The 16,575-nt window shown below is 49.2% G+C and overlaps 1 protein-coding gene across 2 annotated transcripts in view; it reads left to right on the plus strand.

Moving 5' to 3' along the window:
• The first annotated feature begins 1,419 nt into the window (after nt 1-1,419).
• Nucleotides 1,420-16,575, plus strand: part of TAPT1 (transmembrane anterior posterior transformation 1) — a 60,617-nt gene continuing 45,461 nt past the window's right edge. The window contains exons 1-2 of one of the 2 annotated variants that reach the window (XM_061145462.1): nt 1,420-1,624; nt 12,931-13,061. In XM_061145462.1, coding sequence (XP_061001445.1) covers nt 1,435-1,624; nt 12,931-13,061 — 321 coding nt within the window. In that variant the 5' untranslated portion in view covers nt 1,420-1,434. Of the gene's footprint in view, nt 1,625-12,930; nt 13,062-16,575 lie in introns of those variants that run through there. The other variant, XM_061145463.1, reaches the window with a different exon arrangement.

The raw sequence follows: 16,575 nt of genomic DNA on the forward strand, positions 1-16,575 counted from the left end.
ATCTATCACGGCTTCCCTGGTGGTTCAGACGGTAAAGCGTCTGGCTGCAATGCGGAAGACCCGGGTTCCATCCCTGAGTTGGGAAGATCCCCTGGAGAAGGGGATAGAAACCCACTCCAGTATTCTTGCCCAGAGGATCCCATGGACAGAGAAGCATGGTGGGCTACAGTAGTCCGTGGGGTCACAAAGAGTCGGACACGGCTTAAGTGACTTCACTTTTCTATTTATCTATCTAGCTCTCCAGTTGAGGTCTAGGGAACTTCCAGACAACCTAACGTTAAGCGAAGAATTCCAGTTTTCTTTAAGCAAAAGGGAACCCCCAGAGGCACAGGTTTTAGTTGGCAGGCAAGAAACTGACCGGCCACAAACCCCCCACCCCCATAAACGTAGCGGCCGGCCCCCTCCGGAGTCTGGAGCATCTTGACTCCCCGCGGCGGCGGCGGCGGCGGTCTGGACACCGCGCTCGGTGCGGAGTCACACACGCCCGAGCTGCCCAGGGCAGTCACCCCAAGTAATGAGGGGCGCCCCGGTTGATGAGCGAGGGCGGCCGAAAGCCGCATCCTAACCCTAACGCCGACAGGCGGCCTTAGGAGGTCCGCGGGCGCGGAAAAAAAGCAAACAAACGCAGAAAGCCCCCGGCTTCTCGGGCGGAGTCCCCGGGCCCGGGCCCGGGCCCTGCCCACTCCGCACCCCCACCTGTTGGGCAGCATCTCCGGGGCACCTTCTGGCCCAAATGCTTTGGAAACTGTCAACAACAACAACAAAACCCCCAGAGGCCCGGGATGCTGACGCGCCAGCCTAACAATGCAGAAGAGCGGGAGCCCAAGGAGCCGACCCGCGGGGCCGGGCCTCGCGGGGGTCGGGGATCATCTGGAGGCTGGCCCGCAGCGCCACGGCCGCGCCAGCGGTGCCAAGACCGGGCGGGCGGCGGCGCCGGCGCACTCCGGGCACCGAGCCTGCAAAAGGGGCCCCGGGCGAGCGGCCGGCCACCTCGCAGACGGCGGGCAGCGGGCGCAGCAGCAGCGGCTGCCGTCCCGGGGCTCCTCAGCCGACCCTCCGGCCGCCGCCGCCGCCGCGCTCGGCTTGCTCCCGCCGGGGCCCCGACCCGAGCCCCGGAGGCGCTCGCTCTCCCCGTCCGCGCGGCCCGGCAGCATGGAGCCCGGCGCGGCGCGGGAAGGCAGCGCGCGTCACGGCGACGGCAGGAAGAAGATGGCGGCGGCCGTGGCGGCGGCGGCGACGGCCGCCTCCTCTCACGCGCCGCTGACGCCAATGGTGCGCGCCGGCCGGCGGGCCGCGGATGGCGGCGGCGGCGGCGGCGGCGGCGGCCCGGGCTCCGCTGAGGGGCGGGGCGAGGCGGGAAGGGGGCCGGCCGGAGGCGGAGGCCGGGCCGGCGCCTGGAGGGAGGCGGTGGGGACGGTTTGCTGTGCTCGGAACATGGCGGGCGTCGGCGACGCGGCCATCCCAAGAGAAGGCGGCGCGGACGGCGCCGAGCGGGATGGCCGCGCTGAGGCGGAGCAGCTGGGCGGCGGCGGCGGTCACGGGCCCCCGCCGGCGCCTCAGCACACGGAGACGCTGGGCTTCTACGAGAGCGACCGGCGGCGGGAGCGGCGCCGCAGCCGCGCAGGTGAGAAGGGCGGCCGGCGCTAGGCCGCGGCCGGGGCGGCGAAGGGCGGCGACAGGCGCCGCGCGGGACTCCGGCCGCGAGCCCCGGGGGCGGCCGGGGCTTGGTTGGGCGCGCGCGGAGCCGGCGCGGCTCCCGAGGCGCCGCGGCCGCTGACAGGCTCCTCGGGCGGGGCCGCCGGCAGCGCCGAGGCCCCCGGGCGATAAAGCGGCCGCCCGGCCAGGTGCGTCCTAGAGACAGAGAGAGAGGGGGGCAGCAGCCGGGGGCGTTCGTCCCCACTCCCTTTTCCTGCTGCTTCTGAAAGGGCTTTCTTTAAAACAAAACAAAACAAAACGAAACAGAGCGTCTGGGGTCTCCTCCCGCCTCGATAACGTTGGCGAGCATCTCACCCCCCATCCCCGGCTCGGGGAGCCCAAAACTGAGCAGCGCGAGGCTGGATTTCATTATCTGTGTGCCAAGGTGACTTCTGTTTCCAGCGAACTTGAGTCATCCGAACCTGTTAACTTGCTCTCTAAATAATGTGTTCTGCCGCAGATAACGCGGTGGTAGTAATGACAGTGAAGTTTCAGCCCTTCTGCCCAGGGGATAAATATTTAGCACTCCTGCACATGTTACCTGTGAACTTTTCCTAAACCGAAACTTAAGCCACTTTAAAAAAAAAAAAGAAAAGAAAAGGCAGCACTTGTGAATCCTCCTTTCAATGACCGGTTTTTAAGCCTATTGTTTTCATATTGTTTCTTTCAGCTGTAGGATTTTATTCTTGTGTTCAGAAAGTTTTTAAAAGTTGCCTTGTATTCATACTGCACTTGTGTATGAGGCTCGAAAGAAGGGAAGACATTGAGGTGTATGTTTCATTGAATGTAGAGTGATCATAGCGTTTTAATTTTGGGTAATTCTGAGTTTTGAAGGTCAGTGGAGCCATAATTCCCTTCGAATTTCTTCCAACTACAAATTTTCTGGTACACAGTAGGAGCTGCATTAGTCGTTATTTCCTGCAGTTCGTGCTAATAAATGTTTAAGTCCTAAGGCTTACTGCATCATTGACTGTACTTGTGTATGGAAGACTTGAAAGTCCTTTAGTGCTAACTTGGTCTGATCAAGTGAGATCGTGATTGATTTGCTAATTATCAGAACTAGACAGAGGTTAGCTTTTGTAGAGATCTTTATCTTTGAAAAATTAAGTACAGACTGTGCCTTGTTTTGTCTTTCTCAGTGGGACCACTTAAAAATTCTCAACTCTGTTTGGTTAAGTTGTCAATTTAAACTTTTGCTTGGGAGAGTGTTTACTTTCTGAATTGGTCAGATCTGAGTAAGACAAAGGATTAAATCTCTTAGCTGTCTGTTTACTTACTTGGACTTGAAAATTAAAAGCACTCTGGTGCAAATAGAGAGCAGTGTGGCCAGGTTTCACTGTAATTTTTTGAGGTTCAGGAAATCCACCGTTATAAATGTGGCTTGCACGCACAAAAAAATGAAGTTGTCAGGAGCCTTTTGATGAGCACAGATGTTGGGACCCTTAACACTGTTTCCGTGGCCCTGCCCGACATCCGTCTGGATACCTGTGACCGTGGACTTCCACAGACTTCATGCCGCCCGTGCGTTCTTCCTCATCATGGGTTACTGAGGGTGGTTTACTTAACATGTTTGAAGCTGGACTTTCAACCCAGAGTTGCGGAAAGTCATTATCAGGGACACACTTCCGGCTCTGGTTGTTGGCGTAGTTAAGTGTTCCCCAGTTCCATCTGTTCAGTGGAGGTGAGATGCGTGTGGCAGCTCTTGAAGATCAGGACTTAGGTGAGGGTCCCAGGAGGGTCTCAGCTGGAGTCACCAGCCAGCGTTGTTCTGTCTTGGCCTCCACGTGGGCCCCGTGTCCTTTCTCCCAGGTGTCTGTACCTCTCTGCTAGGCACACAGCTCTCGCCACTGCCAGAACCCACTCCCTAACTCTGATGCTGCTCGGGGCAAACTCTCCTCACTGGACATTAGGATTCTTGCAGTCATTCTGAAAGGCCCTGGGCTGCTTAAGTGCCTAGTGCATTCACCCTGACCCTCCAGCATTGCTCCTTTCCACGGCTTAGCATCCTTTCCTTCTGCTCCCGTCCAGAATTTAGAAAATTCTTCCCTAGGGGCTGCCCTGGGCCAGAGGGCCTTGGAGTGGCACCACCTAGTGTCCTGTGAGAAGCATTTCTTCCTGAGTCAGATGTCTTCCAAGATTGGATGCTTGCCTGAAGGTGTTACTTTGTCCGTTTTTTACATTCTGGAGCTGCCTCTGATAGGCTGGTCTTCCCTCCTTTCCTGCCAATTCAGGGCAACCTTTGTCTTGCCTTTTGGAAGTCATAATTTTAGTGTCTTGGTGGCCTAAGCCATCAGTTAGTTCCAAAGTCCCCTTTATCATTTCTCCCAGGGAGTGTAGGACTTTTATAAGTTAGGCATTTGTTGGCCTGTCCTAACCATTCAAGATCCTGTAAATGAATATGCAGATTAGGTGATTAGCCAGACCCTCTCAGTCCAAGTAAAATAATTCAGAACATAGTGTTTGAGGTCCCTAGTTTTATTTTGTACCTGGCTGTTTATGTATATGTTTGTAGAATGTATATGTACGTTGGTTGGTATATATACAGCTACATCAAGGGTAAGCTTTGTTTTTCTCTTGTAAACTCTTGTAATCACTTTGTTCACTGAACGCACTCTGAGTCGTGTGTAGCCTGGCGGTGGGCTGAGACTTTTCTCAGGTGCTGGTACTTAAACCCTGGTTAGAAATGGCTAGTCCACTCCTCACTCCCAGTTTTGTTCTCTCTCTCATGATGGTCACTGTGTTGAACGCTATTCCACCATTGCCTCATGTGATCCCCGTCTTGAACTCTGGATATATTAGTCATCACGAACTGCAGATTCATCTCTTCTTTTTTTCTTCTTCTTAAAAAATATGTATTAATGTCACTGAGTGAGTTGTACACTTAAGAATAGTTAAAATGGTAGCATTTATATATATTTTTTACTGCAATAAAAATAAATGTAAAAATTAAAACAAACTATGACCAACTTCTATTGTCCTTTTTGCTATAAGACCAGATAATAAGTACATATTACTGGGACTTCCCTGGTGATCCAGTGGTTTCAGGACTCCACGCCTTCACTGCCAAAGGCGTGGATTTGATCCCTGAACAGGGAACTAAGATCCTGCCAGCCAGGAGGTTCCCACCCGCCTCTCCACTCCCCAACCCCCACACCCCACCAAAAAAGAGTACATGTTGCTATGTTTCCCTGCTTGCTCCCCACCTCACTGCTCTGCAGAAGTTCTAAGTGGTAGAGTTTCTGCATAACCCTGTTCCCATTTAGGAATCTAGGTCCAGCAAGTCAACTTTGGACTAAGCGTTGGGCAATGCGTTCTTGGCTTATTTCGGTTGTTGAATTGCTTTGTAGATGCTGTGCTTGCCTAATCTACTTGGCTCTGTTTCTTAACTCTGCCACTCAGTGGGTTAGTGTCCAAAGTAAGTTGGCTCTAATGACTGGAGACCTAACAATAGAAGACCTGGTGTAGAGTGAACACAGCATCTACTGGTGCAGATGGAGCAGTGACTATGTAATGCAGGTATTGGAGTATGAAACAGGAGCAGGCCTTGCTTATAGAACAAACGTGGAGTAGGGCATGGGTGAACGTGGGGTTTCTGACTATAAATGGCCCCAGTGCTGTGGGGCCCGTTTCGTTCCTTTCTCAGTGGTGACTCTTCACTTCTGGAGCTTAAACTTGTTACCACCCCTTTTGCTTCTCTTCACTTTCTTTGCATTTTAGACCTCTTGCTTACCTCCATGAGCGAGTGAATAGAGGAAGGAAAACTAAAGCCCAGAAAAACCAACTGATGCCTTTTTAGCAGCTCCCACAAAAGATTTCGTCTGGGGCTAAGGTTCAGATTCACCATGTCCTGTTGTGTAATTGAAAGTTTAATATGTTAAAATACATTTTCATATAACCAGTCCTAATCCTGTATAAAATGTTACATAGTTATACTTGTGGCCTGAGACTTATCCTGATGGACGATTAAAGGCTGTGATTTGGAAAATTATGCCCTAGAGCAAATCAATTTCTCATCTACAAAGGAAATTAAGAATAGTTGTAAAACTGCCTAAGAAATTACCTGGAGTGACACAACCCTGATACAGATAATGTAAAATTAGCTTCTTTTCTTCTGACAGATGATTGCTTTTCTTTAAAATTCTCACTTGTTTTATTTAACTAGTACCTGCAAACTGAAAAGCAATGCTGTGATCTTTGACCAGGTCAATATCTTGACCTTTTTTAAGATGTTAAGGTTTCATCTGGTCTGCCCTCCAAAATTCAGTCCTAGAAGCTCATTTGCAGCCCACTTTGGGGAACCCTTGCATGAAAGAGGTCTTTGAAAAGACTGTATATAATTGACTGACAAGTTATTGATACTCTGTTCGCATTTTTAGTCCTTTGTAACCTTGGGAAAACTCACTATTCTTTTTGTAATCTGTTTTTCCACCTCTAAATTTATGAGTATCTTTTCTGTTGTTTACTTCCCTAGATGAGGTTATTTATAAGCAGTTTGAGAGCTTTAACAGCTTAAGAGGTACCTTTACTATATTTGACTTAGGAAAGCAAGATTGCTATCATTTCTGATTCCTGGTTGGCCTTGTACAAGGGTGTGCCTTTGTATTTGTGTAATAAACTTGTAACTAATATTTTAGTGTAACTTTAGTAAAGCCTATTAAGGCTCACATTATTTAAGATCATGGAGATTAGCAAGTTTCATAGTATTGTCCTAGCAGTTAGCCAATATTACTTTCCACTTTTTTTGATGGTCAATGCTATTTTAAGAAATCTATATTTAGACATATTACTGAACATGTAAATATATTTATGATTACTCATTACTTCAAATTAATACTTTTTTATCCTGAGTTCTTTTTGTAAAACAAGCTCTCTCAGAAGATAATCATGATATTTCTTTGTTCAGGGATGAGGAGGAAGCCTTTTATACTGTACTTTTTCTCAATTTAGGATAGTGGATCACCAAGGAATTCTGTGGTAGATGTATACTAATTAAAAATAATCTGGAGGAATTGATTTGGATTTATGATATTATTTTCTTAGTGTTAAATGTTCATAACTGGCAAGGCTTACTTATTCAAATGTAGAAGCTCTTATTTCTAGTAAATAGTGAAATACTTCTGTTTTTAAAAGACTTTTACTGAATAATATTTCTTCTTGGTGAGAACTGGATAAATGAACTAAAATTGGTTGACATCTGAAAAGCTCAAACAGTATTGAGAAAACAAACAACTGGGTTATTTTATTTTGGAAAATAATTTGCACTTACACTATAAAGACAGATGTTTGACATAACAAATGAAAGTCAGTCTTGCTAAGAAGGGATGAAGCACCAGCACAGCGTGGAGAAAGCTCAGTTCCTGAGTCATGTCCAGCTCTTTGCGACCCTGTGGACTGTCGCCCGCCAGCCCCTCTGTATGTGGGAGCTCTGGTCCGTTGAGCCAGCCGAGTTCTTGAAGAATGGCAGCCACAGGTCAAAGAGCAGTAGTCATCTTCCTGAATAGTTAGCCAGGCAGTCTGCCAGTATCACAGGACAGGTGAGTTCAGGTATGTCCGTAGAATGGAGAAAACAATGTTTAAAGCAACAGCAACGACAAACAAAAACACTGAAACACAGCTATGCTTCAGAATGGAAGGTTCCAGAACAGAAGTGGCATCCTGCAGAATGTATCCATGACCAGGAAAAGGTTAGTGGAGGGTGGGGGGCAACCACACAGCAGCAGGACTACCTTATCATGCCTTAGGAGCTCGGGCCACACGGCAACAGAATCCCCTTCTGCAGTGTGAATCAGAGGCTCCTTCTGAGAGGTGGAAGCCAGGTCAGGGCTCGGTCATCTTCTCTAGTATGATTGTCAGATAGATGGATGATAATTACGGTCTAGGGGAGAGTGTGTGTTCAGTCGCTCAGCCGTATCCAACTGTTTGCAGCTCCAGGGACTGCAGCACGCCGTGCTTGCCTGTCGTTCACCATCTCCTGGGGTTTGCTCAAATTCATGTCCATCAAGTCAGTGATATTATCTAACTATCTCATCCTCTGCTGTCTGCTTCTCCTTTTGCCTTCAGTCTTTCCAGCATCAGAGTCTTTGCCAATGAGTCAGCTTGTCGAATCAGTTGGCCAAAGTATTGGAGCTTCAGCATCAGTCCTTCCAATGAATATTCAGGGTGGATTTCCTTTAGGATTGACTAGTTTGATCTTGCAATCCAAGGAACTCTCTAGAGTCTTCTCCAGCACCAGAGTTTGCAAGCATCAATTCTTCGGTGCTGGGTTCTATTCCCAACTTGCCTCTTAGCTTTTCAGTGACTTTGGACAAGTCTCTTAAGCTCTGAGATTCTTGATTTGCAAAACATGAACACTGTTAACTGCACCTTTAGCTCTCAGAGCTGTGGTGAGGATTTTATGAAATAATGTGTGCCGCACCTTTGTAAGCCACCTCAGTCAGGTGTTTCATTTGTGTTAGTCCCTCAGTCATGTCTGACTCTTTGCCAGGATCCCCTGTACGTGGAATTCTCCAGGCAAGTATACTGGAGTGCATGGCCATTCCTTTCTCCAGGAGATCTTCCCACTCCAGGGATCGAACCCAGGTCTCCTGCCCTGCAGCAGATTCTTCACAGTCTGAGCCACCAGGGAAGCAGAGGACCCTAGTTCCTTATGCAGGGCCAGGCCTTCAGGAGTGTGGGTGGGTGGACAGAGGAGTGTGGGGAGGGGGAGGTAAGAAAGCTTTCCAGCTGTCTCACCCCATGAAACTCGGTGCTTTTGTTAGTATTGCTTTAATGTTTCTTTTAAAACTGTTCTCCAACCCACTAGTATGGTGTTAATGATAGGTAAACCCTACCCTTACACTCAACTCACTGGGGGCTGGACTTCGGGAAGATCCGGATACATGGCGCTTGGTTTCAGAAAGCTTAAGGGCTGGTGAGGGAGCTGCTTAGTAAACAGTGTAACATCACGGAGGTAAACCCAGGCTGGGAGCACAGAGATTGGGGTGGGGGAGGTCCCAGTTTTCCAGAACACAGTGGCCTATTTACAAAAGCATTTAAGACAATGGTAGAATAATCTAGTGCCAGAAAGCACAGGCTTTAGGGATGGACTGCTTGATTTGAATGCTGACTGTACTGTTTGCTTCTTCTGTGACATTGGGGGCCTCCTTCACTTCTCCGTGCCTCAGTTTCTTCATCTATAAAATGGGCGTGATGATAAAGCCTGTCTCATGGTTATGAGAACTGTGTACTCAAAACATGTTTTGTCCTTTAATGCTTGGGTTTACTGTTAAATTTTCCATTGGAGAATCAAAATGGTGTTTACAACTGAAATTCTTGCATTTCTAGAGGTAGAATCCTGATACAGTACTTTTTCACATTTATAATAGAGTTAAAACACCCTTATAGGTTTATATTTTATAATTTTTTAAAACTTGTTTAAGGAAAATACCTTAGGTTATATAGTTTGTTAAATATGCTTGTTAGATGTGTTCCCTTTTATCCTTGGAAACAGGATTGCAGACATAGCTGTAAGCATTAGGTGACCACCAAACTCGGATTGGCTAGTGCTGTAGACCATGTGAAGTTACTAGTAAGTGGTTCCAGAGAGCGTGTCATGCTTTGCGGTCTTCACACCCTTTCATACCCAGTCCCTCGAACATCCTTTGTGAGTGACAAGCAGATAACAGGTGTTATAAAACGGCTCAGAGCCTCATTTCGCTTTTCTGTGATGTTGAGATCTGTGGGTCGAGCGGGGTCCCAGGACCAGTGGGGACAGAACCGGTGCGGATCCGCCCTCATCTGACTGCTCTTCCTGTGTCCTCTGCTGGACCAGGACAAAACCCTCTCTCTGGAGGAAGCTCCGTCATCTGCGGGCCCAAGGAGGACACCAGCCCGGAGGATAACTTCCTAAATAAACAAGGGTACAGGGTCGGGCTGCAGCCCGTGGGCCCACCCAGCCTGAGCTTGCCCAGGTTCAGGACCGAAGGAAGAGCCGGGACTTGGCAACAGGGACCTCAGTGGTTTAAAATGGTTGAGGGGAGGGGGCGCTTCCATGTGTGAAGCAAAGTCCAGCACACACAGTCACGTGGTGGCGGGCTCGGCTCCCAGGGAGAAGGGGGCTCTTTGGTTACTAGGGAAACCAGCTGAGGGCCAGGCCTCTCCCCGCCCTTTGACCAGCACAGTCTGGAGCCGGCCAGGCCGGGGGCGGCTCTGTAGAAAGGTCAGCCCTGCGCCTGGGACACAGGTGAAGCAGGCCCTGGTCGGTCAGGGCATGGACAGAGAGCAAGAGGACAGCCATCTTGAGTGGCCTGACCACACGGACAGGTCATCCCAGCCTTTCAGTTTAATTTGCTTTTCAAAATGTAAACTTGTGTGACAGCCTGTTTATCTAATCCTTCACATGCCGAGGTACTAGTGCGCGCGCCCCCAGCTCCACTCCCTGCCCTTACTGGCTGTGCCCCTGGGGCGGAGGGCAGGTGCCTGTCGGGGACCATCCTTTGGATGCTCACTGACCGGATGCTCCAGAGCTCTTCCCTGCTGAGAGCGCCTGCATCTCACAGCACACCTGCCCCAGTCCCGGGCGCTGTGCCCGAGAAGCTGCCGCGCTCTGCTGCCGCCACCTCTCATTCCGAATTTTGCTCTCCGGCTACAGCCTCCTCTGTGACTGCCTTCCTCTCCTCTGAGCCACACGTTTGTTCAGGGAGCATGGGCTGAGCTGCCCTTCAGTGCTGCGCCCTGAGGGTGCAGAGGGAAAGGAGAACCCCGAATGAGAGCGTGTGTGTACCCGGGCTCCAGGGGGAAACCGGGGAGTCTTCCTGGAGCCGGGTCACTGGTGAGCCCTGAAGTAACGGTGGGGCTGCGGTAGTGGGCTCAATGGAGAAAGGGTGGGGTGCAGCTTGCTGGCTAAAGGTGCCTTTGGAATTTCTAGGTGGAGTTGCCCGTAAGGCAGTGGGAAATAGGAGCCCAGGCTCAGGAGTCAAAAACGGAAGCTATGGCAACATCAGGATTGAGGTGATGGTTTTGACCTTAGACCACCCCAGGAGAGTATGTGTAGGAAAGAAAGATGAGAAGAGAAAAGGAAAGGTACCTGGTGACACATGAAACAGTATGGCCTTAAAGGGCGACCGGAATTTTACTGTGGCCTTGCTCTGTTGCATGCATGTGTGTGTGAAGTCACTCAGTCATGTCCAGTTCTGTGCAGCCCCTGGGCTGTGGCCCGCCAGGCACCTCTGTCCATGGGATTCTCCAGGCAAGAAGACTGGAGTGGGTTGCCATGCCCTCCTCCAGGGGATCTTCCTGATCCAGGGATGGAACCTTCATCTCTGGCATCTACCTGCATTAGCAGGCAGGTTCCTGGGAAGCCCGTAGGGAACCAGAGCCCCCAACCAGACCCGCAAGACCAGGGAGTCTCGTGACTCGACCCTCGGGGCTTGTGATCCCGCTTTCTGGCCTCAGTGCCAGTTTGTGCCAGCGCAGTTCCTTCTGTTTCCTGAATGTCCCGTGGCTTCCCAGGATTCATTCACATGAAAGAACTGATATTTATAGATATTCGTTAATGAGAGCATCTCTCCTCTGTCCAATTGGAAAGTCGAACTGCGTTCAAGTCTTAACTGTTTTATCTTTCTCTTCCACTTTAACTGTCCTTGTTTACAGCACAAAACACTCTTTTTTTTTCTCTCCTTCACGCAGTAGATCTTGTGCTGGATCTAGCTCGCCATCAACATGTTAGAAAGCTCCGAGCCAGAAGTTTCACTCCGCACGGATACGGTTGCCTTGAGGCACATAGGTGGAGTTCACACCTTGTCTCTGTCGTTTCAGCCGTAGTGTCCAGAGAGCGCCACACTCGTGGTCACTGTGTGGTCTGACCTGCCTCTCTGCCCGGCTGCAGTAGGCACAGGTCGGGTTCTCTCTCCACCTCTTTGAGTCTCCAGGTGGTTTTCATGGTACCACTGACTCTCCAAGTCGATTATGAATCTTGTATTTAAAGAAATCTGTAATTTGGAGGTGGGTGGGACTCTCACTTCTGCATATAAGCAAGCCACTTCACCTGATGTTCACAGAACTACTGTCTGTCCCAGTGCTGGAAGAAGTCAGCTGTTTTAGGCCCACTGAAAGGTAGTAAGTCCACTTCTGAGTCTTCCTGAAGGTTCTTCCAGAGTGTTTAGGACTGTGCAGTCGTCCCCACGCCTGCAGCCTTTAAATCCTAGCATCGCATAAGACAACTCCACATGTGGACGCTCGTAAGTGAAATTGACCTCCCTGCTTTGTCATCTGTGTGAGAACACCAGCATGGGGTTTGGGAAAGGACCATGAGGCCAGCTCAGAGCAGAGAGGCTGGTTTGCAGCCCTTGGTGTCCTGAGTCCGGGAAGAGAGGACGGCCTCCCAGAGAGTGAGAGGAGGGAGGGAGGGGTCTGAGGTCGGGGGCTGAGCGGTCACACAGGCGGTGGGCTTCCAGGAAGTGTTGCTCGCATGGTGGAAACATTGGGATCAGGTAACAGCCTTGTCTGGCATCCCAGGTCTGCCAGATACTGCCCAGTGGAAAGCGTTCAGCCTCCTCTGGCCTTTCTTTCCTCAACTGAGATGAGACGACGGAGGGTGAATTTGCATCAGAGGAATGGAAAACAGGTGGACAGGTCCACGGGGAGTGCAGTCTTCAGATGGGGTTGAGGTTCTGTCTTGTATGACTCACAGTTACCATTGTGTTGGGAAGCCTTCACCTGGGGAAATGGCGTTATTTAGACACTGGCAGCATCTCTGAGGCTGAAGAAGAAGAATTTGCACCAGTGTAGAGTGTGTACTTCACCCCAGCTCACTCCTGGGCTGGAGGCGCACCTCTTGGGTGACTCAGCTCATGTGTGTGTGTGTGTGTGTGTGTGTGTCTCCATTTTCTATGTACTTGGTACCCACTCTCTGTGTGTGTTTCCATTAGTATCTTTTTCCCTGCCTTCTACTCTGCATCAGCCCAGGCCCTCTATCACCTAAGACCCCTCACGAGACTCTCACAGAGAACTTCTGACTTATATTCTGGCTTATAACAGTGGCCCCTGGTGTATTCCCATGACATTTTCAGTTAATATCACACAAAAACGGTAGTTTTCTCACTCTCTGCTGATGGCTTATGTGCAGTTTAGTTGGGCGCGGAAATGTAGATTACTTTATTATCTTGTTTTACGTATGTATTACCTGGGGCCCCAGCTAGCCATGGAAGTTGCTTGATAAATGCTGTTCTTTTTGTTTTGTCATTTTTTTTCTTGTAGAGCTTTCACTGTTGAGGTTCCTCAGCGCTGAACTAACCAGAGGGTACTTCCTTGAACATAATGAGGCCAAGTATACAGAAAGAAGAGAAAGAGTGTACACTTGTATGCGAATACCAAGAGAATTGGAAAAGGTACTGTTTTGGGGGTTTTTTTAATTACTTGCCATCATTTTAAAAATTATGTCAACATGTTAATTCTGTTAAAAACAATGTGAACTGCTTGAGTGGAATTTTTAAAATATTGGAAATAATGTGATCATGAATAATTAGGTGGGATAGGAATTCCCAGATAGGAAGAGTCTTTAAAAGGTGCATTTTTCAGTGTCAGATCCAGTGATCTGTAACTTCGCTATTTATTAAACTTGCTGAATTCCCATTTGAGTCTTCCCTGGTGGCTCAGTGGTAAAGAATCCGCCGGCCGATGCAGGAGTCATGGGTTTGATCCCTGGGTCAGGAAGATCCCTTGGAGGAGGAAATGGCAACTCACTCCAAGTCTTCTTGCCTGGAGAATCCTGCGGAGAGAGGGGCCCTTGCCCACCAGGCTGCCCGTCCACGGGACCACAGATGAGGTGGACACTAGTGGTGGCTACACAGTACGAGCAACAATTCCCATTTATGTTCCATTCAGATAACTTTCTTCAAGGAATTACTCTCTTATTCTTTTAGGTCTCCTCAGTTTGTTTCTCCTAGAAGCAGTTTTTTTTTCCCCATTCAGCACAATATAAATTATTTAATTTCACCCTTTGTTAAAGTGTCAGTTTTTCAGAAAGCCCTCATTTTTAAAAATGTAAAGGACACTTTCTCCAAAGAAGATTGGATAGTCTGTTTCACCTTCAACACAGAAAACATCTCAGTGTGGAATAAACACGTAACAGCACCCACTAATCCTTCCATGTGGTCCTCCCTTGATGTGTCCTAGGCCACCAGGACTGATCAGATACGAAGCCAAGGCTGCCCTTTTCCTCTGCATTCACAGAGTTGATGAGTCAGAACCATTTGGAAATTTCTTATAAGAAGGAAAGAGTTAAGCAATAATTCAGCTTTCAGTTCAATTCAGTCACTCAGTCATGTCCAGTTCTTTGCAACCCCAGGGGCTGCAGCACGCCAGGCCTCCCTGTCCATCACCAATTCCCAGAGCTTGCTCAAACTCGTCCATCGAGTCGGTGATGCCATCCAACCATCTCATCCTCTGTCATCCCCTTCTCTAGCCTTCAATCTTTCCCAGCATCAGGGTCTTTTCTGATGACTCAGCTCTTCACATCAGGTAGCCAAAGTATTGGAGTTTCAGCTTTAGCATCAGTCCTTCCAATGAATATTTAGGGTTGATTTCCTTTAAGATTGACTGGTTTGATCTCCTTGCAGTCCAAGGGACTCTCAAGACTCTTTTCCAACACCACAGTTCAAAAGCATCAATTCTTAGGCGCTCCGCTTTCTTTATGGTCCAGCTCTTACATCCATGGAAGTTTCTTGTAAGAAGGAAAGAGTTAGGCAGTAATTCATCTTTAGCTGTGCTAAAACATGTTCTTGTACATTTTAAGAAACACAGAATTTGTGATATTCGGGTCGGTTCCCTGGAATCATAGTTTCTCTTAGAGTTGGTATGGAAGGGTTTAGTTGGTGTGCTTTCTCCGTGGGCTGTAACAACAGGAGGCGTGGTAGACAGTGAGAAGGGAGGGCGCGGGCGGTCTGACCAAGGTTTGTTTATTTCTAGCCGTCCTTCCGTTTGGTAGAAGGAAGAGGGTCGCATGTGAAGGGGCAGGTTGAGAGACCTTGTTTTCGTGGGTTTTTGGTGGCGGGTGGCACATGAGAGCTTTGGGGGGTTCTGTATTGGGGTGAGATTAGAGAGTGGGGGAGCCAGCAGACGTTTGAGACAATGAAGCAGTTTGGTGCCTTTGGCCAGGATCCTTAAACGCGCGTGGCGGTTACCACATCACTGCCTTTCCCTAGGGCTCTGTGCCGGAGCCAAGGCCTGGAGGTGAGGAGGGAGGGGTTCGGGGGTTGGGGGGTGCAGCCCTCCTCCCTGCGGCGGCAGCTCCCTTGTTTCATGTATTAGAGTAGCTTTGAGGTTTTGTCCAGGAGGAACCTGGGAGGTGATGTTTCTTCTGCTTGAAAAAATAATTTTTTGTTTAAAGTTATCCTTGTGTCTTTCTTAAAACATCTGAACCTGCTTTTCAAAGCTCACTTTTTTCTGTCAGTCATCAGCCCTGGGCTGGAAGTGGGCGGCCACTGCAGATGACCCTGCTGGCGGCCTACCTTCTCTCTGCAGTCTGGATGCTCGTCCACCCACCTGTCTGAGCTGCTGGCCTCCCACTTTGCTCTGGGCGAGCCCAGAGGATTATGTCCCCTGTCCGCAGGCAGACTTTATGGACTTCAACTTAGGAGGTGTCCTGCTGACCCTTTGTACCACTTTGCACCTGTGGTAGAAACAGCTCACAGTGACAGCAGCCCCCCATAACTGTCGCCTCATCAGAGGCAGGCTCAGTACACACATCCTTCTCTTTTCCTCATCTGTTGTTGTTCAGTCACTAAGCTGTGTCCAGCTCTCTGCAACCCTGTGGACTGCAACACGCCAGGCTCCTCTGTCCTCCTCTCTCTCCCGGAGTTTGCTCAAATTCATGTCTGTTGTGTCAGTGATGCTATCCAATTATCTCATCCTCTGTCACCCCCTTCTCTTTTTGCCTTCAATCTTTCCCAGCATAAGGTCTTTTCCAATGAGTTGACTCTTCACATTAGTGGCCAAAGTTTTGGAGCTCTAACTTTAGCATCAGTCCTTCCGGTAAGTATTCAGGGATAATTTCTGTTTGGATTGACTGGTTTGATCTCCTTACAGTAAGGGACTCTCAAGAGTCTTCTCCAGCACCACAGTTCTTTTCCTCATTCAGTTCAGTTCAGTCGCTCAGTCGTGTCCAACTCTTTGCGACAAACCATGAACCACAGCACGCCAGGCCTCCCTGTCCATCACCAACTCCCGGAGTCCACCCAAACCCATGTCCATTGAGTCAGTGATGCCATCCAACCATCTCATCCACTGTCGTCCCCTTCTCCTCCTGCCCTCAATCTTTCCCAGCATCAGGGTCTTTCCAGTGAGTCAGCTCTTCGCATCATGTGGTCAAAGTATTGGAGCTTCAGCTTCAGCATCGGTTCTTCCAATGAACACCCAAGACTGATCCCCTTTAGGATGGACTGGTTGGATCTCCTTGCAGTCCAAGGGACTCTCAAGAATCTTCTCCAACACCACAGTTCAAAAGCATCAATTCTTCTGTGCTCAGCTTTCTTTATAGTCCAACTCTCACATCCACACATGACCACTGGAAAAACCATAGCCTTGACTAGACGGACCTTTGTTGACAAAGTAATGTCTCTGCTTTTCAATACGCTGTCTAGGTTGGTCACAACTTTCCTTCCAAGGAGTAAGCGTCTTTTAGTTTCATGACTGCAGTCACCATTTGCAGTGATATTGGAGCCCAGAAAAATAAAGTCAGCTACTGTTTCCACTGTTTCCCCATCTATTTCCCATGACGTGATGGGACCGGATGCCATGATCTTAGTTTTCTTAATGTTGAGCTTTAAGCCAACTTTTTCACTCTCCTCTTTCACTTTCATCAAGAGGCTTTTTAGTTCCTCTTCACTTTCTGCCATAAGGGTG

The sequence above is a fragment of the Dama dama genome, chromosome 6 (genome assembly GCF_033118175.1).
Source record: "Dama dama isolate Ldn47 chromosome 6, ASM3311817v1, whole genome shotgun sequence".
Lineage (NCBI taxonomy): Eukaryota > Metazoa > Chordata > Mammalia > Artiodactyla > Cervidae > Dama > Dama dama.